The sequence below is a fragment of the Sturnus vulgaris genome, chromosome 1, assembly GCF_052056855.1.
Source record: "Sturnus vulgaris isolate bStuVul1 chromosome 1, bStuVul1.hap1, whole genome shotgun sequence".
Taxonomy (NCBI): Eukaryota; Metazoa; Chordata; class Aves; order Passeriformes; family Sturnidae; genus Sturnus; species Sturnus vulgaris.
In genome coordinates this window covers 50507311-50528753 of record NC_142243.1, presented here as the reverse complement: position 1 = coordinate 50528753, position 21443 = coordinate 50507311, and the positions used below count along the sequence as shown (strand labels likewise).

At 39.6% G+C, this 21443-nt stretch overlaps 1 protein-coding gene across 12 annotated transcripts in view; it reads left to right on the top strand.

Annotated features, from left to right (window-relative positions):
- Positions 1–21443, top strand: part of LOC148225206 (uncharacterized) — a 100765-nt gene that overhangs the window by 12271 nt on the left and 67051 nt on the right. For 9 of the 12 annotated variants that reach the window (XR_015804451.1, XR_015804454.1, XM_088167052.1 and 6 more), the window contains exon 2: positions 14337–14542. The exons of 1 other annotated variant lie outside the window; for it this stretch is intronic. Coding sequence is in view for 7 of the 11 variants with exons in the window: in XM_088167052.1 (XP_088023178.1) it covers positions 14337–14542 (206 nt within the window). In the remaining 4 variants the exon portion in view is untranslated. Of the gene's footprint in view, positions 1–5078; positions 7222–14336; positions 14543–21443 lie in introns of those variants that run through there. 2 more of the 12 variants (XR_015804453.1, XR_015804452.1) reach the window with 2 other exon arrangements.

The following is a 21443-nucleotide window of genomic DNA, read 5'->3' as shown; positions in this document are numbered from 1 at the left end:
AGCATATGAATAAAACATTTTGAAGACTAGAGAAGATGCAAAGGTGGATGCTTGGGGAAAGTGTTGTCTTTTTAAATTTTACTTCAAATCCATCTGTTCTTGTTGGTATGCCTGTTTTCACATTCTTCTCTGAAGTGAAGAAGCCATGTGGCTATAACGTGCCTTTAAAATTGAGAGCTCCAGGAAGACTAAGGAGAAAAAGGATGCAAATATTTGCTTCAAAACAAGAAGATAGATCTTCACAAGATCTATGTTTGCAAAACTGAATGGATGAAGAGTTTTTTACTGGCATTCTCTATTTTAAAAGATTGGTAATAGTTTCCTTTTTGCTAGTCACTGGGCATAAAATAAAAATATGAAACTCTAAAGACATTATTATTACTTATTATTACTCTACATGTAAAGGATTTATAGTTTTTTAAGCAGACCTACTAGATTTATCTTTTCCTGTTCATACATATACATATATATACATATGTATGCATAAGTATATGTATATGTACATGTATATGTTTATGTTTATGTATATAATACTGTGCAACTAAGAAATAGAGCTTGGCCAAAAGGTAAAATGTTTTACATTTTAAATGACAGACTTATGATTTTTTTTTTTTAATGCAAGTCCCATAGCTAGACAAACATTTTAGTGTGAAATTTAGAGGCCTTAAAATCAGTGGTAAAAGCCTGATTGACTTCTTTCAGTCAGAAGTTCTCTTTTCTCTGCAAGACCTCTGTCAAACACTTTACCATCAATGTCTTACAAGTGGTCCTAAATTCTCCAAATCAGCAACACTTGTTCAGTCAAGTAAGGTTTTCTCACATCCCAGGATTCACCTGTGCAACATATACACAGGCCAGAGCCAGGAATTTGATTTTTCGAAGGTGACTACAGACTCAAATTTGACATTTCGTCAAGGAAGACAAAACTTTTCTTCTGTACTTGGAAGTGAGGAAACAAAACAGAAAGTCCTAAAATAGTAATGTATTTCCAAAGTCTTAGTTCAGTTCTTCTATATTGCTTGGAACTTGTGGAAAACATGATTGGGTATTTAATGAACACTTCATTTTCAAACATAGTATTATAATTGCACTGATACATTGTGCCATATGTAGATATATCAACCATGAGCAGTGAGAAGATAGTTTTTCAGAGTTCCACTATCAAGTAAGTCTATTCCCAGAAAGTACTTATAAAATTTCATTATGTGATTTATTTTGATAGTCAGTGTTGTAACCATGGCATGTGCTGGCTCAAATATATCTTGAGGTGTTCTGAGGACTCTGAACTAGCTTCTTCTGTATATCTATGAAGGTCTGATTTGCTTCATGCCAGCTGATCTGAGTACTAGTAACAGTCTGACAAGAGAAGTATGGAACTCCTGTGAAAAAAAAACCCAAACAAATTAACTTGGACTGCAGCAAGCTGAATCCATGACCCTGGGAATGAAAACAAACAGTTTAAAAGAAAGGTTGGAAGTGTATACAATACTGCTATCAGTCCATACCTTTAGTTCTGCTTCTTCTAGAGGCCAGGAAATATTTCCCTTTTAAACCCAGATTTCAGTCTCACTCTCAGCTTTTGTCTGGTGTTAAAGTAAGTGATATAATTTACCCTTCTGTGTCCTTCCCACAAATCCCTAAACCATTTATTGCATAGCATACTAGAAAAAGACCGTGATGCTTGAAACAGCAGTTTCTGCAATTTTTAGCCCTTTAAACAGACACAGGACTGAAAGCTTAAAGGCTTGAAAAGCCTGATTGCAGTCTGTGCCTTCAATTTTCACAGTGGCACTAATACAGTAGCAAATGGATCCTGAGAGGTCCTGATATGTTTGCTTCCAGGCAAATTTTCAAAGGCTCCTATGTGGGGGTGTAGGATTGAAGATATCTGAAATGTCCAAGATTACAAGTTGCAATAAGAAATCACAGGAGCTGGAACAGCATGCTGTGAAAATCCAACCGGCACAGAATGGATTAGCCTTTTAAATGAAACAAACACAACCAGATGCATATTATTCCAACCCCAAAGTTCCTGCAGGGCGCACGCTTGACAAAAATCTATCTAGTGAAATTTTATTTACGTTTCCAAAAGAAGCGAATCATCCAGTCCTGAAAATGGACTTGTTTTACTGTTTCTATGGCAACTGTTTGCCTTTCAGAGCTATCCAATGAAATGAATGGTGAAAAAACACTTTGTATGGTAAATTGATTCCCTGTTCTTCATTCCATATATGTAGCACTGCTTCCCTTAAAGATGTTTCGTGGTTTAGCTTTAACATTTTTCTAAATAGATATTTGTACTGTTTTCATATAGAACACTAATCCTAAGCCATGAACATCTGAGGCCTTAGTAAAATGCTTTTAATATGCTTTAGATCTATGTCTGTAACAGAATCTTAATTTTGGTTGCATCATAAGTCAAAATATCTTTGTGGACCGAGAGGAATGTTGAATTTGTCTTTACAAATGAGTTGTGGATCAGCCTATAGATAAGGCTAGCACTGAGAGATAAAAGAAACAATGGGATGGATTCCACTGATTGATGAATGGAAAGAGATATTTGCCTTTACAAACAAACTGTAGGGCTGCTGATAAATGAAATTGGATATCGAAAGATGAAAGAAGCAACGGGGGGGAAACTATGAATTCCGTAAGAATTAAAAATTAAAAGGGAGGGTTATACATTAGAGGGGAATTTCAGGTATCAGGCGTTCCAGGAAGTCTGTGCCTCTCAAGTACCTAAGCCAATGGGGAAAGAGAGAGGGAAATGCGGCCGGGAAAATAGGATAAAAAGGAGGCTGAGTCCTCCGAAAATTTGAGAGATCCCAGGGGAATGTCCCATGGCCTCTCCCTTTATTCGAATAAAGCAAAAAGGACTCCTCTGTCTCCTTTTTGGACATAAACCTCTGGTGTTTGTGGATTAATTTTCCTGACAGGACCATCTGGCAAACACCTTGATTTTTAAAATATTCTGATATTCTTAGTGGGGTCATATATTGTCCACTTCTGAGTAAACGTTTAAACTCAGTAGTTATTCTATATAGGACTACACAAATGGAACTTTGCTGTGGTCTAAAGGCACAGAAGAAAAAAAGAGAACCATGTCCTTTTTTTTAACTTAGAAAAGCTGAAAAGTATACAAACACTTCCCCGTGTCTGAAACAGAACCTGCAGATTCAATAGCTAAACTAGGTTATATTATTAATTTTTCTCTGAAGTGGATGTGATTTTTATTTGTGCTTTCTACAGGATCCTATTTAAGTTATCTCAAGCTTCTTTTCCATTTGTCACATCATTTAACACAGAAATATCCTTGTGGTGGTTATTCTTCTCTTTCTGCAGCTGTTGTTCAAGTGCTCCATGACCCCATTATTTGCTACAAGTTCAGCTTAAACAATTGGACTAAACTTTCTTGCCTTGTATCCCTGTCCCATTCTTAAGGTGAAAGGATATTTTACATCTTGGCAGGAACATTAAATGAAAGAAAGAACTCAGCTAAGAGGCTTTAACTGAAAACTGCCCCAGGAAGAAACTGAGGAAACTGAATCACAATTTATGCATTTTTTTCTTAACAAAACAGACAATTTGTAAGGTTTCAAGTATAGGACATGTGAGGGAAGATGGATGATGTAGCAAATTTATATGAAGAACAGCTCATTCTGGAGAAGGGAACCCTTCTTGCACACTTACAAATTGATAAACTGACATGTGACAATGGTGTTGTGCAGATATTTTTCAATGCATAGTCAAACATGTATAGGCAAGAAAACATACATCAGAAGTGGGTGCATCACTGAAGTGAACTCACACATATGTGCCATGGGATCACTAGTCAGGACCTAAGAAACCTGCGTTGAATAGGATTAAAAAAATTGACTTTTCAGGTCTAAGTCTTCAATAGAGCAGAATGAATTTGAACTTAAATTTCCAATATCCTAGGCTACTGCTCTGGCTATTGACTTTTACACTGGAAGAATCACCTTGTCTATAGAAACTTTCTTCTCCCCTTATGAAAAAAATGTTAAAGCACATTCTTTTCTACAAGAGGTTTGAATTTCAAGAAACTACTTTTTTCTAAAGAGAGTAAGTAATTGCTACCCTTAGAAAACCAGTCAATTTGGACTTTCTTCTGTTTCAATAAATAGCAGAGTATTCAGAATATAACATGTAGTTACAACAACATAGTGTAATATGTGATTTCTTGTGAATATAGAAAATACTCAGATACTTAATTTATCATCTATCCATGAGGAAGAAAAAAAGCATAATATTTCTGTATGCTTGTGTAAAGCATCCTTTTTTTGGCAAGGCCAAATAATGAAGGTCTGCACTACTTTGCATACAAAAAATTTATCATTAAAATTTGTCGAGAAACTATGCCTTCTCACTGAAAGCTCACTATCTAAGTTTTAAGTCTAGTACATATCTCAAGCTTGTAAACAGTCTGAGAGGTGAGGAACTTGTTAGCAACATTAGCTGGCTCAGTAAACAGAAATCAGGGTGTTTTTATCACTTTTGCTATGGGCCATTCCTCTGTGTTGTTTCACAGAACACTGTTAGGATGTAGCCTTTGGGACACTGCCCTGAAAAACACTGCCTCAAACACTCACGCATCAGCTGTGACTGCTGAATTAAGTCAGGCAATAGCCAATAATACCCTTAACCACAAAAGGCTGGTTTCTAGAGCTGTGCAGAGGAAAGCATGTTCCGTGAATAATGAGATATTGTGGAGTGGGCTGTAAATGCACTCTAACTGCCTGTGATAGGTTGACTTAGGAAGAAGAAACTCAGAGAGAGATTTTCTCTAAGAGAATTTCCTCTGTGGGGGTTGGGATACCTGCAACAGCCAATTAGAGAAAGTTAGTTCGCTCTGTGCACACACATTTTGAAGGAGGTAATCCTGAACTGAGTCTCTTTGTCTTTGGCGGCTGAGCAGGTAACATCAACCCGAGCTTCTCCCTCCCCCATGCGAGGGGGGAGGCTCGGGAGGCCGCTTGGGCCCCACTTGCCAACGAGGGGGACCCAGTGGCTGGGGGGAGAAAAAGTTGTGTGCTAAGACCTTCACAGCTTCCTCCTCCACGGGCCGGCGGCTCTGGCGTGGGGGGAGGCCGACTCCTGCTGCTGCCGGACAGGCCGGGCCTGCCCGGGTGGCCATGAGCAGTGTGGGGCTGCAGCCCAGCCCCAGAAAGGCTGATTGACACCTCAGCTGCCCCCCCAGCGCGGCCTGAGCCTGGCCCAACTCTTGTAGTTGTGTTAAACTTTAACTCTTTAGTGTTCAGATGAGATTTGCAAAGCCTCCAGCCTTTCCTTTGAATATGAAAGGGAATAAGAAGATTTCTGAAGTCAGTGACGTAAGAGCTAAGTTTTTAAGATGGAAGGAGAATGAGAAGATGCTGAAATGGCTGAAAATCTTTTTGTAAAATTGTAGGGATGAAGTTGTTATGAATGATGTTCTATTTTTCTCAATTTATCAAGCAACAAGATTAAATTTAATAGTAAGTTTTTAATAGTAACAAAATGAATACAATCAAAGTATTGGAGATGACAGTTAAAGTATTGGAGATGAAACAATCAAAGTGCATATATTTAAGAATATACAAAATTTGGCAGTAAGTAATTTAGTGTAATTGAGGTTCGTATAAAGCATAAGCAAAACCGACCGGGGAGGGGCCCCCCTCCGACCGGGGATACGGGGAGTGGCTCGCCATTCCTCACGTATCAAAGCATCCAGGCTAACAATCCCACTTATATACTGTAGGCTACAGAAGTTTCTAGAAAGCTCCTCCTAGTTTCTATTCCTAAGATCTACGTAACTATACTGCACGGCGCATGCTCTACTAATGGGTTGGGGGTCTCTTATCCTTTTAAGTGTCTTATTTCCGATGAAGGCCCATCATCTTCATCAGTGACCGAGGTGTGACCTGCAGGTAGCGCAGGCGCCCTGTGTGACTGAGCAGATGTTTTCCATAACATGACTTTAATTAAGTCCCATGCTTGTGATCATTCCATTTTTGACAGCTTCAAGGTTGAAGCTGTATTTCTAGATGCCGCTTATCAGACCTTCGTCCTTCTACTATTCTTATCTGACTTTCTTCCAACCTCCTTCTTCGACTCCCAACATCTGTAAGATGTCTTTTATCCTGTCTCACCCATCTCCCCCTTCTCACTCTGTAACAATTGTCTTCTATTGATCTAAATACAATTTTGTTAATATAGTTACAACTTAATTAGCACGAATCACATTTATCACAATTCCCCCATTTCTCTTTTTGATTATATTGATTCGTGCTCTAAAAAGTTGCTACTTGGTATTGTCTATGTTTCTTTATACTAGCTTCTAATTTTTCTAACATTTTTCATGTGGCATTCAGCTTTTTACACTTTTTCTCAAATTTGGTTAACATTTCTCATGCCAGGGTATTCTCTTTGCATTCAGTCACTATTTTCTCGATTTTTCTTCTTCAAGTGCAAGTGGATTGTGCTTTCAGTACCATCAAGGAGTTTATTTTTCCTTTTGTTGTTAATTCTGGATCTATAGGTATGGCTGTAAGTTGCATTCCTTGAATTACTGAGTGTATTAGTCTGATTAGACATGGTATCATGCAAGGCAGAAACAATAGACCTAAAACAGAACACAATAGCATGAATCCTAATTTTTTCCACCACACACCCTCAAAAAGATTATTCCACCAGTCAGCTTTCAGGATAGAATTCCATTTTTGAACTGGTACATGTGCCACTTTTTCGCCAGCAAGTTTGGTGATGGTTTCCCCGTGGTCATCCATTTCCACACAGCACTCAGATTCATTAAACCTCCTACAAACTTCTCTTTCTTCTGCCAACAGATAGTTTAGGGCAATTCTGTTTTGATATACAAATGCTCGCATTTGTGAATGCTGTTTGGCCAACAACTTTAAGGCATCCGCTGTGTGGTTTGAGACGACTTCCACTACGGCCTGGAGCCTTATCAACCGGTTTAATAGGTAAATTGGAGTTCTATATCCCCAAGACCCATCCTGAGCCCAAGTAGCAGGTTCATAGTATGCTATAATTCTTTCTGCAGGCCATTCTTCATCTTTGCATTTTTGGTTTCCTCCCGCCATTGGAAAGTCGAGATTTAATTCTCTTTTTTTTTCTTTCTAAGGTTTCATAAAGTGGTGTTCCTAGTACATCGCCCTTAGACCTTGGTCTGACAAAGAAGGAGGGTCGTATAATCCTAAGGTACAAGTTCCCTCCCATTTTCGGGGTAGTTCACTGTATGCTCGTTGCCCACAAATCCAATATATTCCATCAGGGGCTTTCCATCTTTCTTTTGTATTTTCTGGTTGTTCCCAATAAGATTTCAAGTCTTTTATGGATTGGTAGGGGTTAGCTCCAGAACTGTTATGCCAGCACAAATTAGTTTGATTATTCCACTCGCAATTCATTTCTTTTGCTATTCCCCAATATCCAGTAGGACTCTTGGGTCACCAGGTCTTTGTGTTATTGTCTGAATTTACTACTAAAGTAGATAGGCAAGGAGTATATCCTACCACTTCAGTGTATTTTCTCCCTTCCCGAGTTATACAAACTGTTCCAATGACTTGATGACTCAGGACCCAGCCTTCAGGCCGTCTTAGGGTCTTAGAAATTTGTGTATGATTCCATTTTAGAAATTGTTCTGGAGCCAAACCCTCACCTCTCCATGGCCATCTTTCAGCCATCCTAAGTCCTCCACAAACAAAACATTTAGATAACCCTAATTCGGTGGCAATTTCTTGCATCAGATCTACAAACAAATTTTTGTTTGAAGTTGGCAAATCCCAGTCGCTATAGTGCTGTTTTAATTGTTTATACAGCTCATCCAGTTCTTCTAACTCTTTCTTTTTGATTATTTCCCTATCCTTCATTGTTTCTTTTTGTTTTCCAATTAGTTTTTTCTTTGACCCTTTTCCTTTTTCATCCTTTTCAAAACACAAAAAATGTTCGTATCTAGGACCGAGTTGATTATCATTAGGGTAAGGAGCTCGTCCCCTGAATCCCAAATTTTTTCTTACCCAATACAATTTTGAACTTTTTACACAAATTTCTAAGAAGCTGTTATGATCATAACAAGCTGCACTAATATATGGGTGTGCCACAAATACTGATTCCATCTTATTCTTGACCCACATGGATTGATTGCATTTGTCACAGGGATCAGGAAGGGTTCGTGTCTTCATTTCTGCTTCTTGAGTGGTTTGTCGTCTTGTAATTTGTTCCTGCATGGCCTGTTCTTTTCCATTCCATGCAGTCTTACGGTTCTGGCCAGCTGCTAGGGGTATTATTGTAAGCACCATGAAAAGAATCCTCAGGAATTTTAACTTTCTACCTGTCTCAAGGCCCCTTGGGTTGCAGCCAAGGGCCGAGATGTCCATCTTCTCGGTAGCAAAGTTTTCATCCTGGGATTTCTTTTTCTTTGGTACCCTTGGCCTCATAAGGTTCGCACGATCTATTTTAACTTTTTCTGTTCCAAAGATGGCACAAAATATTTATAGTTCTGCAGCACTGCCTTATCTCTTTCCCTAGATTGATTAGCTAATAATTTTTTTTTTTTTCCCCAATTTAGTAAAGCTCTGGAGATATGCCAACCACAACAAAATTACACTATTTCAATTAAATAATTCTTCTTTTTGGTTTTCTAAACCTTCTTTTCCACCAATAGATATACTCGCGATGCCAATTTGCTGGTGAGACGTATTTACTACGTGGCACATAGACTTCTTCTCCACAGCAATTGCCAGTTATGATACTCTGATTTATAATATTTTGGATTGCTTGTTCTTTAGCCTGCACAAAAGTTAATATGGCAAGGAGTAGTTGGTCCTGATTCTCTATTAGTTGAATTGCGGCATAAAAGGTCCCGTTTTCATGTCTTAATGGTTTCCCATAGAAGTCACTAAAAAATCTTTCTGTTGTTAGCTGATCATGCATATGCCCTGAACAACTGAAACAAAGCAATTGTCTCTCTTTTTCTTTTGCCCTAGTTACTCTCCACCATGAATTAAAAACAGCAAGTGCAAAGAATACAAATCCATGGGCGGCATTCTAAGCCATGAGTACGACATTGCCAATGTTCTAATTGTTTTTGGGCCTCCTCAATAATAGGTGTTACCAGTCTCTTTCTCTTGAGTGGTAGTTCTTCAAATAAATCAGTTAATGTTGACTGTTGGAGGCTTTTGGAGAAATTTTTCAATCCTCCTGGGCTGTTTTCATTGATCAACTAGGTGTCTGATTCTTTCTCATCAGCGCTGTTCTGCCTTCAGGTTCAATGAGGTTGCAGCAGGCAGTTAATTCAGGATGTCCAGACTTTGATAATGCACCTTTTAAAACAACTTTAAACTGGTATTTCAAACAGCAGTAAAATAATATTTTTTTTCACTGCACATACAAAAATCACATTCTCCCTTGGTCCCAAAGTACAGGGGTTCTATGCTAACTCTATATGGACTGTAGCTTTTGGCACCCAGTACTCTCCTTAGTTTCATTTGATTTATTACAATTTTTTTTTTGAGTAATTTGTTTTTTTTGTTTTTTTTTTTTTAATAAAATTTTACAAAAATGGTCACAAAGTGCTCTCGTGCCCCAGTGAATCCCCCCATGTGAGCTGTCTGGGATCTGTTGGGCCAAAAGTCCTGGCACCGCTCTTTTACTATTGGGCAGAAAAATTCATCCTTTTTTCAGGGTTACCCCCAGCTTTTTCACAGCCTCCACTTCTGCCAAGGAAAAGCATGTTGCCCCACCCTGTGCTTTTGCTTCCTGAAAAGCCACACTCACACTGCCGTTTTTTCCTAGGGCTCCCCCCTGCTTTATTATCAGCCAAATTGTTTCTTTTTATTTTATGATGCTTGTATCTTTAAATAGTCTGTTCAGTTGGTGTTGAATATTGAATTCTGCAGCTTTAAGACTGATTCCAGGAGTGAAAGAGGAGAGAAAAAGTGCAGAATTAGTTATCAGAAACTACACTGACTCCCCCGCATTCCTGCTCACAGACCTAGTTGTCTGCAGTGGACAGCGGGAGAGAACTCTCTTTTGCTTTTTGGTTAGGTTTTTTGTTTTTTTTTTTTTTTTTTTTTTTTCTTTTTAACCAATTAAAGTAAAAAAAATTCCCTGGAGTGTGTTTTTCTTCTTTTTTTTTTTTCTTGAATTATTTAATTTTGCTCTGGACTGAAAACCCAAGAAAGCACTGGAAGCTCACACCGTAGCCCACCTAGCCTGGCCTGGGCCAAGGCATTTCCCAGCACTGAAGGAACTGATACTAGACTAAGTAAGTTAAGCTGCAACTTACAAAAAAACCCTTCTTTTGAATCTGTCATCTTTTTGAAACAATAAGAAGTTTTGTTGTTTAATATTGTTCATTTTTATACTGAAAAGTATTTTGCCTGTTAAATAAATAGTTATTTTTTCCACTTCTCTCTGAGGAAATAGTTTTTTTCTCTAACTAATTAAAAAAAGATTGCTTAAATTTGTTTCCCAGAAAAATTCTATTCAAAAGTTTCTTTCTAAATTTACCTTAAACTAAAACAAAGTCCTTGTGTCTACTAAAAATATGATTTCTTCATTTTGAGAATCTACTTTCAGCTTTATCAAGGGGTCTTCTGGTATTTTGGTTCATATTAAATAAATGAGTCCCTGACCCCTCCTTAGTTTTCTTGAATTAATATTTTTTTTTTTAATGACAATAGAAACAAATGTGTCCTGTACCCCTAGAAACAGGAAAAAAATTTTGTAAATGTTCTTTTTTGTGACAAGAAAAGCACATAGGTCTTGTGTCCTCAGAAGCAGGACCTGATTTTTCTTTCTTCTTTTTATTCTTTTCTGATAAATTCTTTGTGTTTGTGGCTGCTTGTATTTCTTGGATTGCTGTCATTAGAATCCTGGCTTTAATTTTCTTTTCCTCATCTCTACAAACATACGCTTATTGTGCTTTTTTTAACAACTCCTGAAGCTCCTATCCTGCTAATTTTTCAATTTTTCTAACTTTTTCCTGATGTCCCCCCCCTAAGACTTAGCTACAAATTGTGTTTTCAAAAGGACCTGCCCTGCTGGTGTATCGGGGTCTATGCTTGAGTATAACTGCAAATCCAATTTTTTTTTAGTCTCTTTAACCATTCTGCCAGGCATTCATCTTTCTCTTGGTGCTCACTCAGACATTTCCCTATATTTTGTCCTCTGGGCATTGCTTCCTGAATACCTTGGATAATCATTTACCTGAAATCTCTCATATTTTGCCTATGTTCTACCTCCTGATTATTACAATTTGGATCTGCCATAGGCCATTTCTGATCTCTTTGGTTTGGCTTCTAATGATCTCTATTCTAAGCCTGTATTCCTGACTATCTAATCATTTCTCTCTTCCACTGTAAACAAGATTTCTAAAATAGACTGCAATTCCACTCAGGTGTAAATATTCAGTCCTAATAACTGATCTAGTTTCTTTGCTACCTCAATATGATCTTCTGGCATCCTGCCCATCTCTTTCTTAAATTTCTTAAAGTTCCTAGTATTCAGGGGAACACTCATGTAACCAATAGGTCCCTGTCCTGGGGCCAGATTTGCCATTGGAACCTCTCTAAGAGGGTATAATCTATCTTCCCTTCCTGCTTCCTCGCCCTCTTTGTCACTTTCTTCCTCTTGTTCCCTTCTGCCTCTAGTTCTGTGTGCTACTGGCTCGTCTTGAATAGGGGGTGCATCGGGGACCAAGGGCTGGACAGGCTGGACAGGCTGTCTGTATGGGGGTGGGAGGTGATCTAACGATTCCCATGGCTTTAGCCAGTCCCTTCTTGCTGCCTGTCCTTTAGTTTGCAAAGGGTATAACGAATAACCTTCTTTTTCTTGCCTTTGAACTATAAATTTACCCCCCACACACTTTTTGGAAGCCACAAAGCAGCATATTCACTTTTTTTCCTAATTAAAACGTTGTTTTGAACTCATATATAGATTTAAAACCTGACAAATCTAATCTTCAAATGATTTAAACTCTGGCCAGTACAAATTATTTGCACAAATCTTTTCTTTTCTCCACTCAAACATACAGTACTGTATAATTTTCTGCTTACTTTTTCTCTTTGGGATTCCCTTATACTTTAGTATTGTAACACTATCCTCAGGGGGCTGTCCTGAGGAATCTCGCTCCCCTTCTGGGAACCCCCTCTTGGTTCCCAGGCACACTGGGTTCTTGTGAATTTTTCTCACACTTCACAACCCCTGGGTCAGAGATTTTACTTTTCCTCTGACCCATCTCTGGCGGCAACATTTCCCTTGCTCTCTCTCATTCGTTCTGCAGTTCAACTCCTTCGCTTAATATACCAATCTCATTTCTTTTGCCAAACACTTGTTTCCTACCTAATTCCTTCTTTTCCTTTTATTCTCTCCCCAACCTCTCTTTCTGGCCATTCTCCATAATCCTTTCTTAATCACATACTGAAACTTCCATCTATTATCCTCCCAACAGATAGTTGAACCTGGTTCATTTACTCCCTTCTTAAATCACTTCTTTCGAGCATCAGCTCCCTTCTCAAAGACTTTTCTCGTGAGTTCTCGGGCTGGGACTTTCCCTCCCAGTCCCTCCCGGGGTATTCACTCGCTCTCCCCTTTCAGACATTCCTCACTCACACACAAGCACACAGCCGCCCCCTTTACCCAACCCCATGGTACTCACACAGCCCATTTTCGCACAGGGTTCTTGTGCACAAGACGTTTTACGGGCACCTTTCCCTTTCTGCCGGCGTTCTCACGGGAGCCTTCTTCTTCTGGCATGCCTCCTTGTAGCGAGCTTCTTTTGCTTATGCTTTATTTTAATTTGGAACTCCTTTTCCAAGAGAGCCTGGTCTAGCCTTGGGACCACCTTAACAATTGGTGGGGAGCTCCTTCCCAAAACTAGCCACTCTTCACTTGGACTGGAGTTCCCGGGTTTCGGCACCAAATTGTTATGAATGATGTTCTATTTTTCTCAATTTATCAAGCAACAAGATTAAATTTAATAGTAAGTTTTTAATAGTAACAAAATGAATACAATCAAAGTATTGGAGATGACAATTAAAGTATTGGAGATGAAACAATCAAAGTGCATATATTTAAGAATATACAGAATTTGGCAGTAAGTAATTTAGTATAATTGAGGTTCGTATAAAGCATAAGCAAAACCGACCGGGGAGGGGCCCCCCTCCGACCGGGGATACGGGGAGTGGTTCGTCATTCCTCACGTATCAAAGCATCCAGGCTAACAATCCCACTTATATACTGTAGGCTACAGAAGTTTCTAGAAAGCTCCTCCTAGTTTCTATTCCTAAGATCTACGTAACTATACTGCACGGCGCATGCTCTACTAATGGGTTGGGGGTCTCTTATCCTTTTAAGGGTCTTATTTCCGGTGAAGGCCCATCATCATCATCAGTGACCGAGGTGTGACCTGCAGGTAGCGCAGGCGCCCTGTGTGACTGAGCAGATGTTTTCCATAACATGACTTTAATTAAGTCCCATGCTTGTGATCATTCCATTTTTGACAGCTTCAAGGTTGAAGCTGTATTTCTAGATGCCGCTTATCAGACCTTCGTCCTTCTACTATTCTTATCTGACTTTCTTCCAACCTCCTTCTTCGACTCCCAACATCTGTAAGATGTCTTTTATCCTGTCTCACCCATCTCCCCCTTCTCACTCTGTAACAATTGTCTTCTATTGATCTAAATACAATTTTGTTAATATAGTTACAACTTAATTAGCACGAATCACATTTATCACAAAGTGATGTACTGAATATTCCTATAAACCATGGAAAGAGACATGGGGGGATGGAAATGTTCCATTTAATAGATGATTTTACTAAAAAGCACCTGTGTTAAGAATTTCTGCCCTGAAAGAAGGGGATTTCGGTTTTCTGAAGATCAAGCCTGAGCAGAGAGAAAGGAGACAGAGAGAATCTTTGCTGTCGAACGTTTCATTCTTAAAAGTAATACCCCATGAGACAGACATGGCCCACATCTACAACTTTGGGACGGCTGTAGAGTTGGGAGGAGCGTCACGGTTGCAGGTTCCCGTGCGGATGCAAATCGTGAAAGATAAAACCACAAGAGAACTGTCTTTTTCCTTCTTGTGGGAAAAATCCCTACAACTTCAACGAGAAGAGGCTTCTCTCTCCAGAGGTGAACTGAGAAAGACTAAATTTGGGGACTGACCAAAGTATTTGTTATATGTTTGTTTTGTTGTTATGAAGATTGGGAGAGGGAGGGAAGGAGTGATCTGAAAAATCTTATTCTGAATTTTTTTTTCCTTTCTTTTTGTTTGTGTAGTTAATAAATTTTCTTTTATACTCTCTCAAGTTTTAGGCCTGCCTTGCTCTTTTGCTCCTGGTTCTGTCTCACAACAGGAGAAATAAGTTTATTTAAATTGGCAACTCAAAACGAAGACATTAATTTGGTGCGTTGGCCAGGAAAGTCAAAATTAAACCAAGACACTGCCCCATCTGCTGGTGCGGGTTCAGGCTGCACACAGACGCCCTGGAAACTTCCAGCTCACACTGAAACAGGTTAGTACTTTGGCTAGGATTTGTGTCATGAAACGTCTGGGTTCAGGCATGGATCATGAATATTCCTGACCAGGTCAGCCCTGGATCACTGGGCAAGAGTGAATAGGGAGAAATGGCGCTGACTGCCAGATTTGTTCCCAAACCCCTGGCAATGTTACTGACTGCTCATTAGTAAGCAATTTCATCTGTATGCATAAAAACTCTGGTATCTCCACCTTCTGAGGGATGCAGCATGTGGTGAGCATGATGCAATGAAATACCAGCCTTGATCAGCTCCAGCCCACTGATATGCCAGCCAAGTCACTCACCATCTATTAGCAATGTATCGTGACTATAGTTTCTACTGCTAATTGCAGCATTACTATTAGAATTATTGTGGCATTCCTTAATAACTACTGCTAAATAAATGTATATTGCATATTTTATATGTATAATGTATAATGCATATTTTATATAATAACTGACCTGAAGTACAGAGAAATGATTTGAGAATATTAAAAACTTACCCATATACTACCTCAGGGGGAAATCATGATGTTTGTATGTTTGTGATTTTGTTTGGCTTTTCTCAGGTAAAGTGAGAGACAATGACCCATAGAAGACCAAAGTCATATTTCTCCTCTGCTTAATTCTGGCCAAAATTTCCTGTCACTAACCCAGCTTTTATTTAGTATGTTTCCCACTATGGAAGTCCCACAAAGGTAGTTCGTGATTAGCTGATTATAAGCATAGGAGAGTTATAAGCCAGTTCATACATTTATGTATGAGTATGTTCCATTGCTTTTTAAAGACACAACAGTATGGCACAAGTAACATGAAAGCAAAGTCCACTGAACTTGAAATTCTCAATTGCAGAATTTCATTTTGTTCTAAGCAAAAATTAAAGCAAAACAAAGGTTGTTTGCATTCCCCACTTCTCTAAATTGCTCATAAAACGGAATTCTCTAAAACCTAGTGTATGAGAATGCTCTCTTGGGAGCATTAACACTTTGTCACCGTTTCATTCTATCCTATTTCAGGAAACAAATATCAAGTGAGCTTATTTTGCTCTCCAGCTATCACTAACTAGTTAAAATATCTTGAGTTAAATAAGCATCAAAGTACTGCCTTGCAGATCAAATAGGACACATAAAAAGGTTTTAAGTAGTAACTGAGGTTTGTTACAATAAAAACAATATAGAATATTGAAAAATACAAAACATGATGGTCTATAACATATCAAAATTCAATTTGCACCTACTTGGTAAAGATTTGCCTTTTCTGATCACAAAACTCTTGATGGAAATGTCAGAATTCTTCAAATCTGTGGGTAAAATCAGGATGTTTTCCCCCCTGAATTTCCTCATTTTGTTCTGCAACACCTTTCACCCATCAAAAAAGTCCTTTCAGCAACATTGCTTAACATGGAAATTTTTTGCCTCCTTGTAGAACTCAGTGAGCTATAGGTCTTCTCAGTCTATCATCTAGGACCATGATGTTATAGTAGAAAAAAGCATTTACCCTGTTAATTTTAAATGAAATTTCTCCCATTGAGATACCTTGGAAAGCACCTAAGTCCTTCTGCACTTTAAATTAGTGAAACTGAAGCTCCTGGAGTACTTACAGAACTCCTAGAATTATAGCCATATTGACAGAAACACTGAATGAAAAGGCTGTGATGAATCAATCTAACATTTTGTGGCTATTTTTTTCCCCTCACAGAGTTAATCAGTTTGGATTTGTCCTTTTTTTCTGATGGAGTTGCAGTTAACAGAGATGAATAAACGTACACTAGAGAGCCTCTACCCCACTCAGCACCATGTAGCTGCTTGGTCCTACACCATCCACACCTGGGGCTTTGGACTTAGCCAGCTTCATCATCCCTACTCTTTCCACTCACACAACCACATGACTGCTCATCTAGTCTTCTCCCAGTTCATTTCCATTTTGTGAGGACAGCATGAGGATAGCATGACATAGATTTTTCTATTATGATCAGCAGCCTATAGCTGATTTACAGCTTACATCTTTGTAAATCTGACAAAACTGCTATTCTCACTGCAGAACCCTCAAAGTTTCTAAGGTACATTTGAGGAGCAGCAGTCTGGGGCACCTGGAAACTTATCAGGTCAAAAACATGAACTTCTGAAATTGGTAGGGGGGTACTGCTGATTTTAATGGGGAAAAATCTAAGCCAAAAAAATTAAGGTGCTGTGCAGGCCAGCAGTGAAGGCCCTTTTTGGTTCATTGGGTTTTCCAGATAAAAACAGATAGACAAGATGATTAAAAAAATGTAACTTAACTTTGGTTAGTTTCTGAATTTTGCTTCCTTTTCTTTCTTCTCTCATGGTTTATTTTTGCTTTTGTATTTTGCCTTGATCCTCCAAGTGGAATAAAATGATATGTGAAATACTACGAGAAAAGAAACCAAAGAAGCAAAAGAACATTAATATGGTAGCAGAACTGTGCTTATGTGTGAATTTGGTCTGTAAAGAATTATGCTTCCTTATACGAGTGAGAGAATACATTTTAAGGTGTTCCTTTCTCAGTCTTCAGATATGTATTCTTTAGTTACATGTGCAGAAGAATGTAAAGGAAATGCCTACATTTAAAGATAGCTGACTAAAGTTTCCAGAGATTAACATCTTACAAATGAGACCTATTAATGTATGAAGAAAGCAATACTGACATACAGTATCCACCCTGCACCAAATGCAAACACTGAGTTCAGCACAATTTAGAACTTCTAGAAATGCTGATTTGAGAGGTGCACCAAGGATTTAAAAGCTTGATCCAAAGCACACTGAAATTGATAACAAGGCCCATGTACACTGCAATGGGCTTTTGACTAAGTATTGTTGTTTACATCACAAAAAATGGATTTTTTTTCACCATGGTCCTCTGCAGGCATCTGTAGCTGCAGCTATGCAGCACTCCAGATTTTTGTCTTCTAGAAATCTACACTAACCTTCAGTTCAAGTTTATCACCTCATTTCAGGCTTTACAACTTGTATTACCCCCAAATCTTCCCCTTATCTCAGGACCTGCTTTCTATTGTGCTCCTGCATTTAGTCCTTCATCCTTGAGTTCTCACTGCAGCTTCACTGGAAGTAGTCAAATGAATTTATTCACGTCCTAGCAGCATTCCCTTTGTGTGTGCTAATGAAGAGCTGCAGTAGCAGGTTGGCACTAACCCAGCTGAACTCTTCTTCACCACTTCCAGCCACTGCTACCAAGTTGCACAAGGCAAATGGCAATGCTGGTGAGTTGTGCTAGCTGCTAAAGGAAATAAGAAATAGGAGATATTTGAGCAAATTTAACGGAGGTTAGCCTGAGGGGAGCACAAAATTTCAATTTTCTGAACAGTTGTACTGTTCTGTTATTCAATCTTCATGAGAAGAAAATCTAAACCATCATATTTCTGAGGGAATGACACCTACTCACACTAACATCAGACCTCTCTGTAGATGGGTGACTCCCTCAGCAATGATGCTTCAAAGTTCAGTCCTGCTCAAAGCAGGGAAGACTAAATGCAATTTGCTGTCAGAGACAATAATTTGTAATCTTCCTTTCTCTTTCGGTAAAACTTGACTGTAAAATGTGCTTGACTAACAGTTTTGGATTTAGGAGATTCATGGCCTGAAGTTGTGTTAGAGGAGGTTTCTTCACCCAGAGGGTGATTGGGCACTGGAACAGGTTCCCCAGTGAAATGGTCACAGCACAAGCCTGACAGAATTCAAGAAATGTTTGGACAATGCTCTCAGGCACATGGTGTAAATCTTGGGGTGTCCAGCACAGGACCGGGAGTTGGATTCAGTCATCTTTGTGAGTCTCTCCCAGCTCAGCATATTCTGTGATTCTGTGTCTGTTTAGGGATTTAGTCTTTGCTTTGACTGATTCAGAAAAAATCTGAAAGAATTTGAATTATTCAAGAATGTCTTGGGCCTAACAACTGCACTATTTTGTTTAAATAGGAATGATCAGCCACATTGTTTTATTCTCTTTAACTGAGTGGCTAACACTGAATGGAAATTAAGCAAGCCATCCTCAAGGAGACAGCTTACACTTGCATCAATTCTGATAAGTAAAATCATGTATTTGTGCAGTCATTCCTGAAATATACATAGGAAATGAAATTACTCACCCAAGTTACCACTAATAGTGAATGAACAACAAAGGGCACCCTGGTCAGCTATTGAATATGGGACTATGCGAAGTGGTCATTATCTGTCCTGAGGTAAAGTTTATGGAGCAGTGTAACTCTCCAAGAGAGCCAGCCTAACTACTCCACTCTACAGTACTACCTCAGCTCTTGTTGTGGTCGTGTTTGACCAACCTGATCTCCTTCTATGACCAGGTGACCCACCTGGTGGATGTGGGAAAGGCTGTGGATGTTGTCTATTTGGACTTCAGCAAGGCCTTTGACACTGACTCCCATAGCATACTCCTGGAAAAGCAGCCCATGGCTTGGACCGGAGCACTCTTTGCTGGGTTAGGAACTGGCTGGATGGCCGGGCCCAGAGAGTGGTGGTGAACGGTGCTGCATCCAGCTGGGACCAGTCACCAGTGGTGTCCCTCAGGGATCTGTGCTGGGGCCAGTTCTGTTCAATATTTTTATTGATGACATGGATGAGGGTATTGAGTCTTTCATCAGTAAATTTGCAGATGACACTAAGCTGGGAACATGTGTCGATCTGCTGGAAGGTAGGAGGGCTCTGCAGAGAAACCTGGAATGTTTGGATGAATGGGCAGAGTCTAACAAGATGAAGTTCAGTAAGGCCAAGTGCCGGGTCCTGCATTTTGGCCACAATAACCCCCTGCAGCGTTATAGGCTGGGGACAGTGTGGCTGGACAGTGCCCAGGCAGAAAGGGACCTGGTTGACAGTCGACTGAACATGAGCCAGCAGTGTGCCCTGGTGGCCAAGAAGGCCAATGGCATCCTGGCCTGTATCAGGAATAGTGTGGCCAGCAGGAGCAGGGAGGTCATTCTGCCCCTGTAGTCGGCACTGGTGAGGCTGCATCTTGAGTGCTATGTCCAGTTCTGGGCCCCTCAGTTTAGGAAGGACATTGAGATGCTTGAGAGCACCCAGAGAAGGGCAACAAGGCTGATGAGGGGCTTGGAACACAAGCTTTATGAGGAATGGCTGAGGGAGCTGGGGGTGTTTAGCCTGGAGAAAAGGAGAGTCAGAGGTGACTTTATCACTCTCTACAACTTCCTGAAGGGTGTTTGTAGTCATGTGGGAGTTGGCCTCTTTCTCCAGGCAGCAACTGACAGAACAAGAGGACACAGTCTTAAGCTGCGTCAAGAGAAATATAGATTAGATATTAAGAAAAAGTTTTTCATGGAAAGAGTGATAAAGTACTGGAATTATCTGCCCGGGGAGGTGGTGGAGTCACCATTCCTGGATGTGTTTAAAAAAAAACTGGATGTGGCACTTGGTGCCATGGTTTAGTTGAGGTGTCAGGAAACAGGTTGGACTCTATGATCTTGAAGGTCTCTTCCAACCTAGTGATTCTTGTGATTCTTGTGAGTATTATCTAAAACATAATACTCTGGAACCCAAGTAATTTAGCTGGCTTGAGAGCAAATGTATGTTTTCTTTTCCTGGTTCAGCTGCATACTTCACTTTTTATGGCTCATTTTAATAGCCCTTTCAGCTGCATTTAGTTTTTTGAGAAGTCAGACTGATTTTTATTCTGGCCACTAGACATTGCTCAAGATCATTCAACATGGACAGTACTTCACTGTCGTCTAAGCCACTGCTGTAGCAGTGGCTGTTTTGTAATGTAAAAGCCCAACTGTCTGCTGCTCTGTGATAAGTGCTATAAAGGATACATTGCAATCCAAGCTGCTGTAGCATTATATCCAAAAGAGGATTACAAATGGCATGGCTGCTGTAAGGAAGGGCTATATACAGCTGCATATATGCATTCCAGTGATTCTTGTCATGGGAGTGGAGAATGGCATTTTCACTTTTAAGAAATACTTATCTCAGGAGTGTACTACTGCTACCTTGCTGCCAATTACTGCTTCCTGGCAGTGAAAAGAGACCATATGCTTTTAGGCTGTGACATTTGATTAATGACTCTAATACCGAGTCACCTGAGGAAAGAGTGGTGTAATTAACATGAGAAAAAAGGAGTTAGTAGCTGTAGCACTATCTCTCCACAATATTTTGTGGGAAAGTGAGGGAAGAAAGTGAAAGGAATTAGAGCAGAAGAATAATGATCATAATTGTCTTTAGATAGTCCCCAGAGGGGAGGCATTTGACAGCTTTTGCATGGATGGGGCTATTCCCTTCCCCCATGCAATAACCTCCATCTGGTTATACATCACTGAAGTAGACTGAATCTCTGCAAAGAGGAAGATGACATCCATAGGCAAACCCAAGGACATCTGAACATTTGTAGCCTTGCAACCTGTACCTCTGACATAAGGTCATAAATGCAGTTCTGCTAATGGGAGATACTGAGAACATCATGATAGCCTTGGAGGGGTTGGGACTGATGTGCAGCCCTGCTGCTAGCTCATGATCTGACCTTTCTGGTAGTTTTAACAATTCAGGTTTAACAACCCAACAAGCTGAAGAAGTAACTAGGATCAGGAGAATTATCAGCATCTTTATGTAGCAGACTTACTTCATGTACATAAGGTAAGAAACATCAAGCATGAATGTAAAAGTTTGATTTACCGAGTTTGACACAGACCAGAAGTCACAATTTTATTAACACACCTTCATCCAGCCTCCAATGAAGCCAAATAGTCAAGAGACAAAAGGAATTACCTAAAGCCAAAACAGGTCTGCAAAACTGCAGAAAAACTACCTTTTTTTTTTTTCATCCAGCATTCTTCCATTCACTACAGAGCACAGCTTACAGAAATATTTGGGTCAGCATATTACATCCAAGCTCCAGTTGTGTC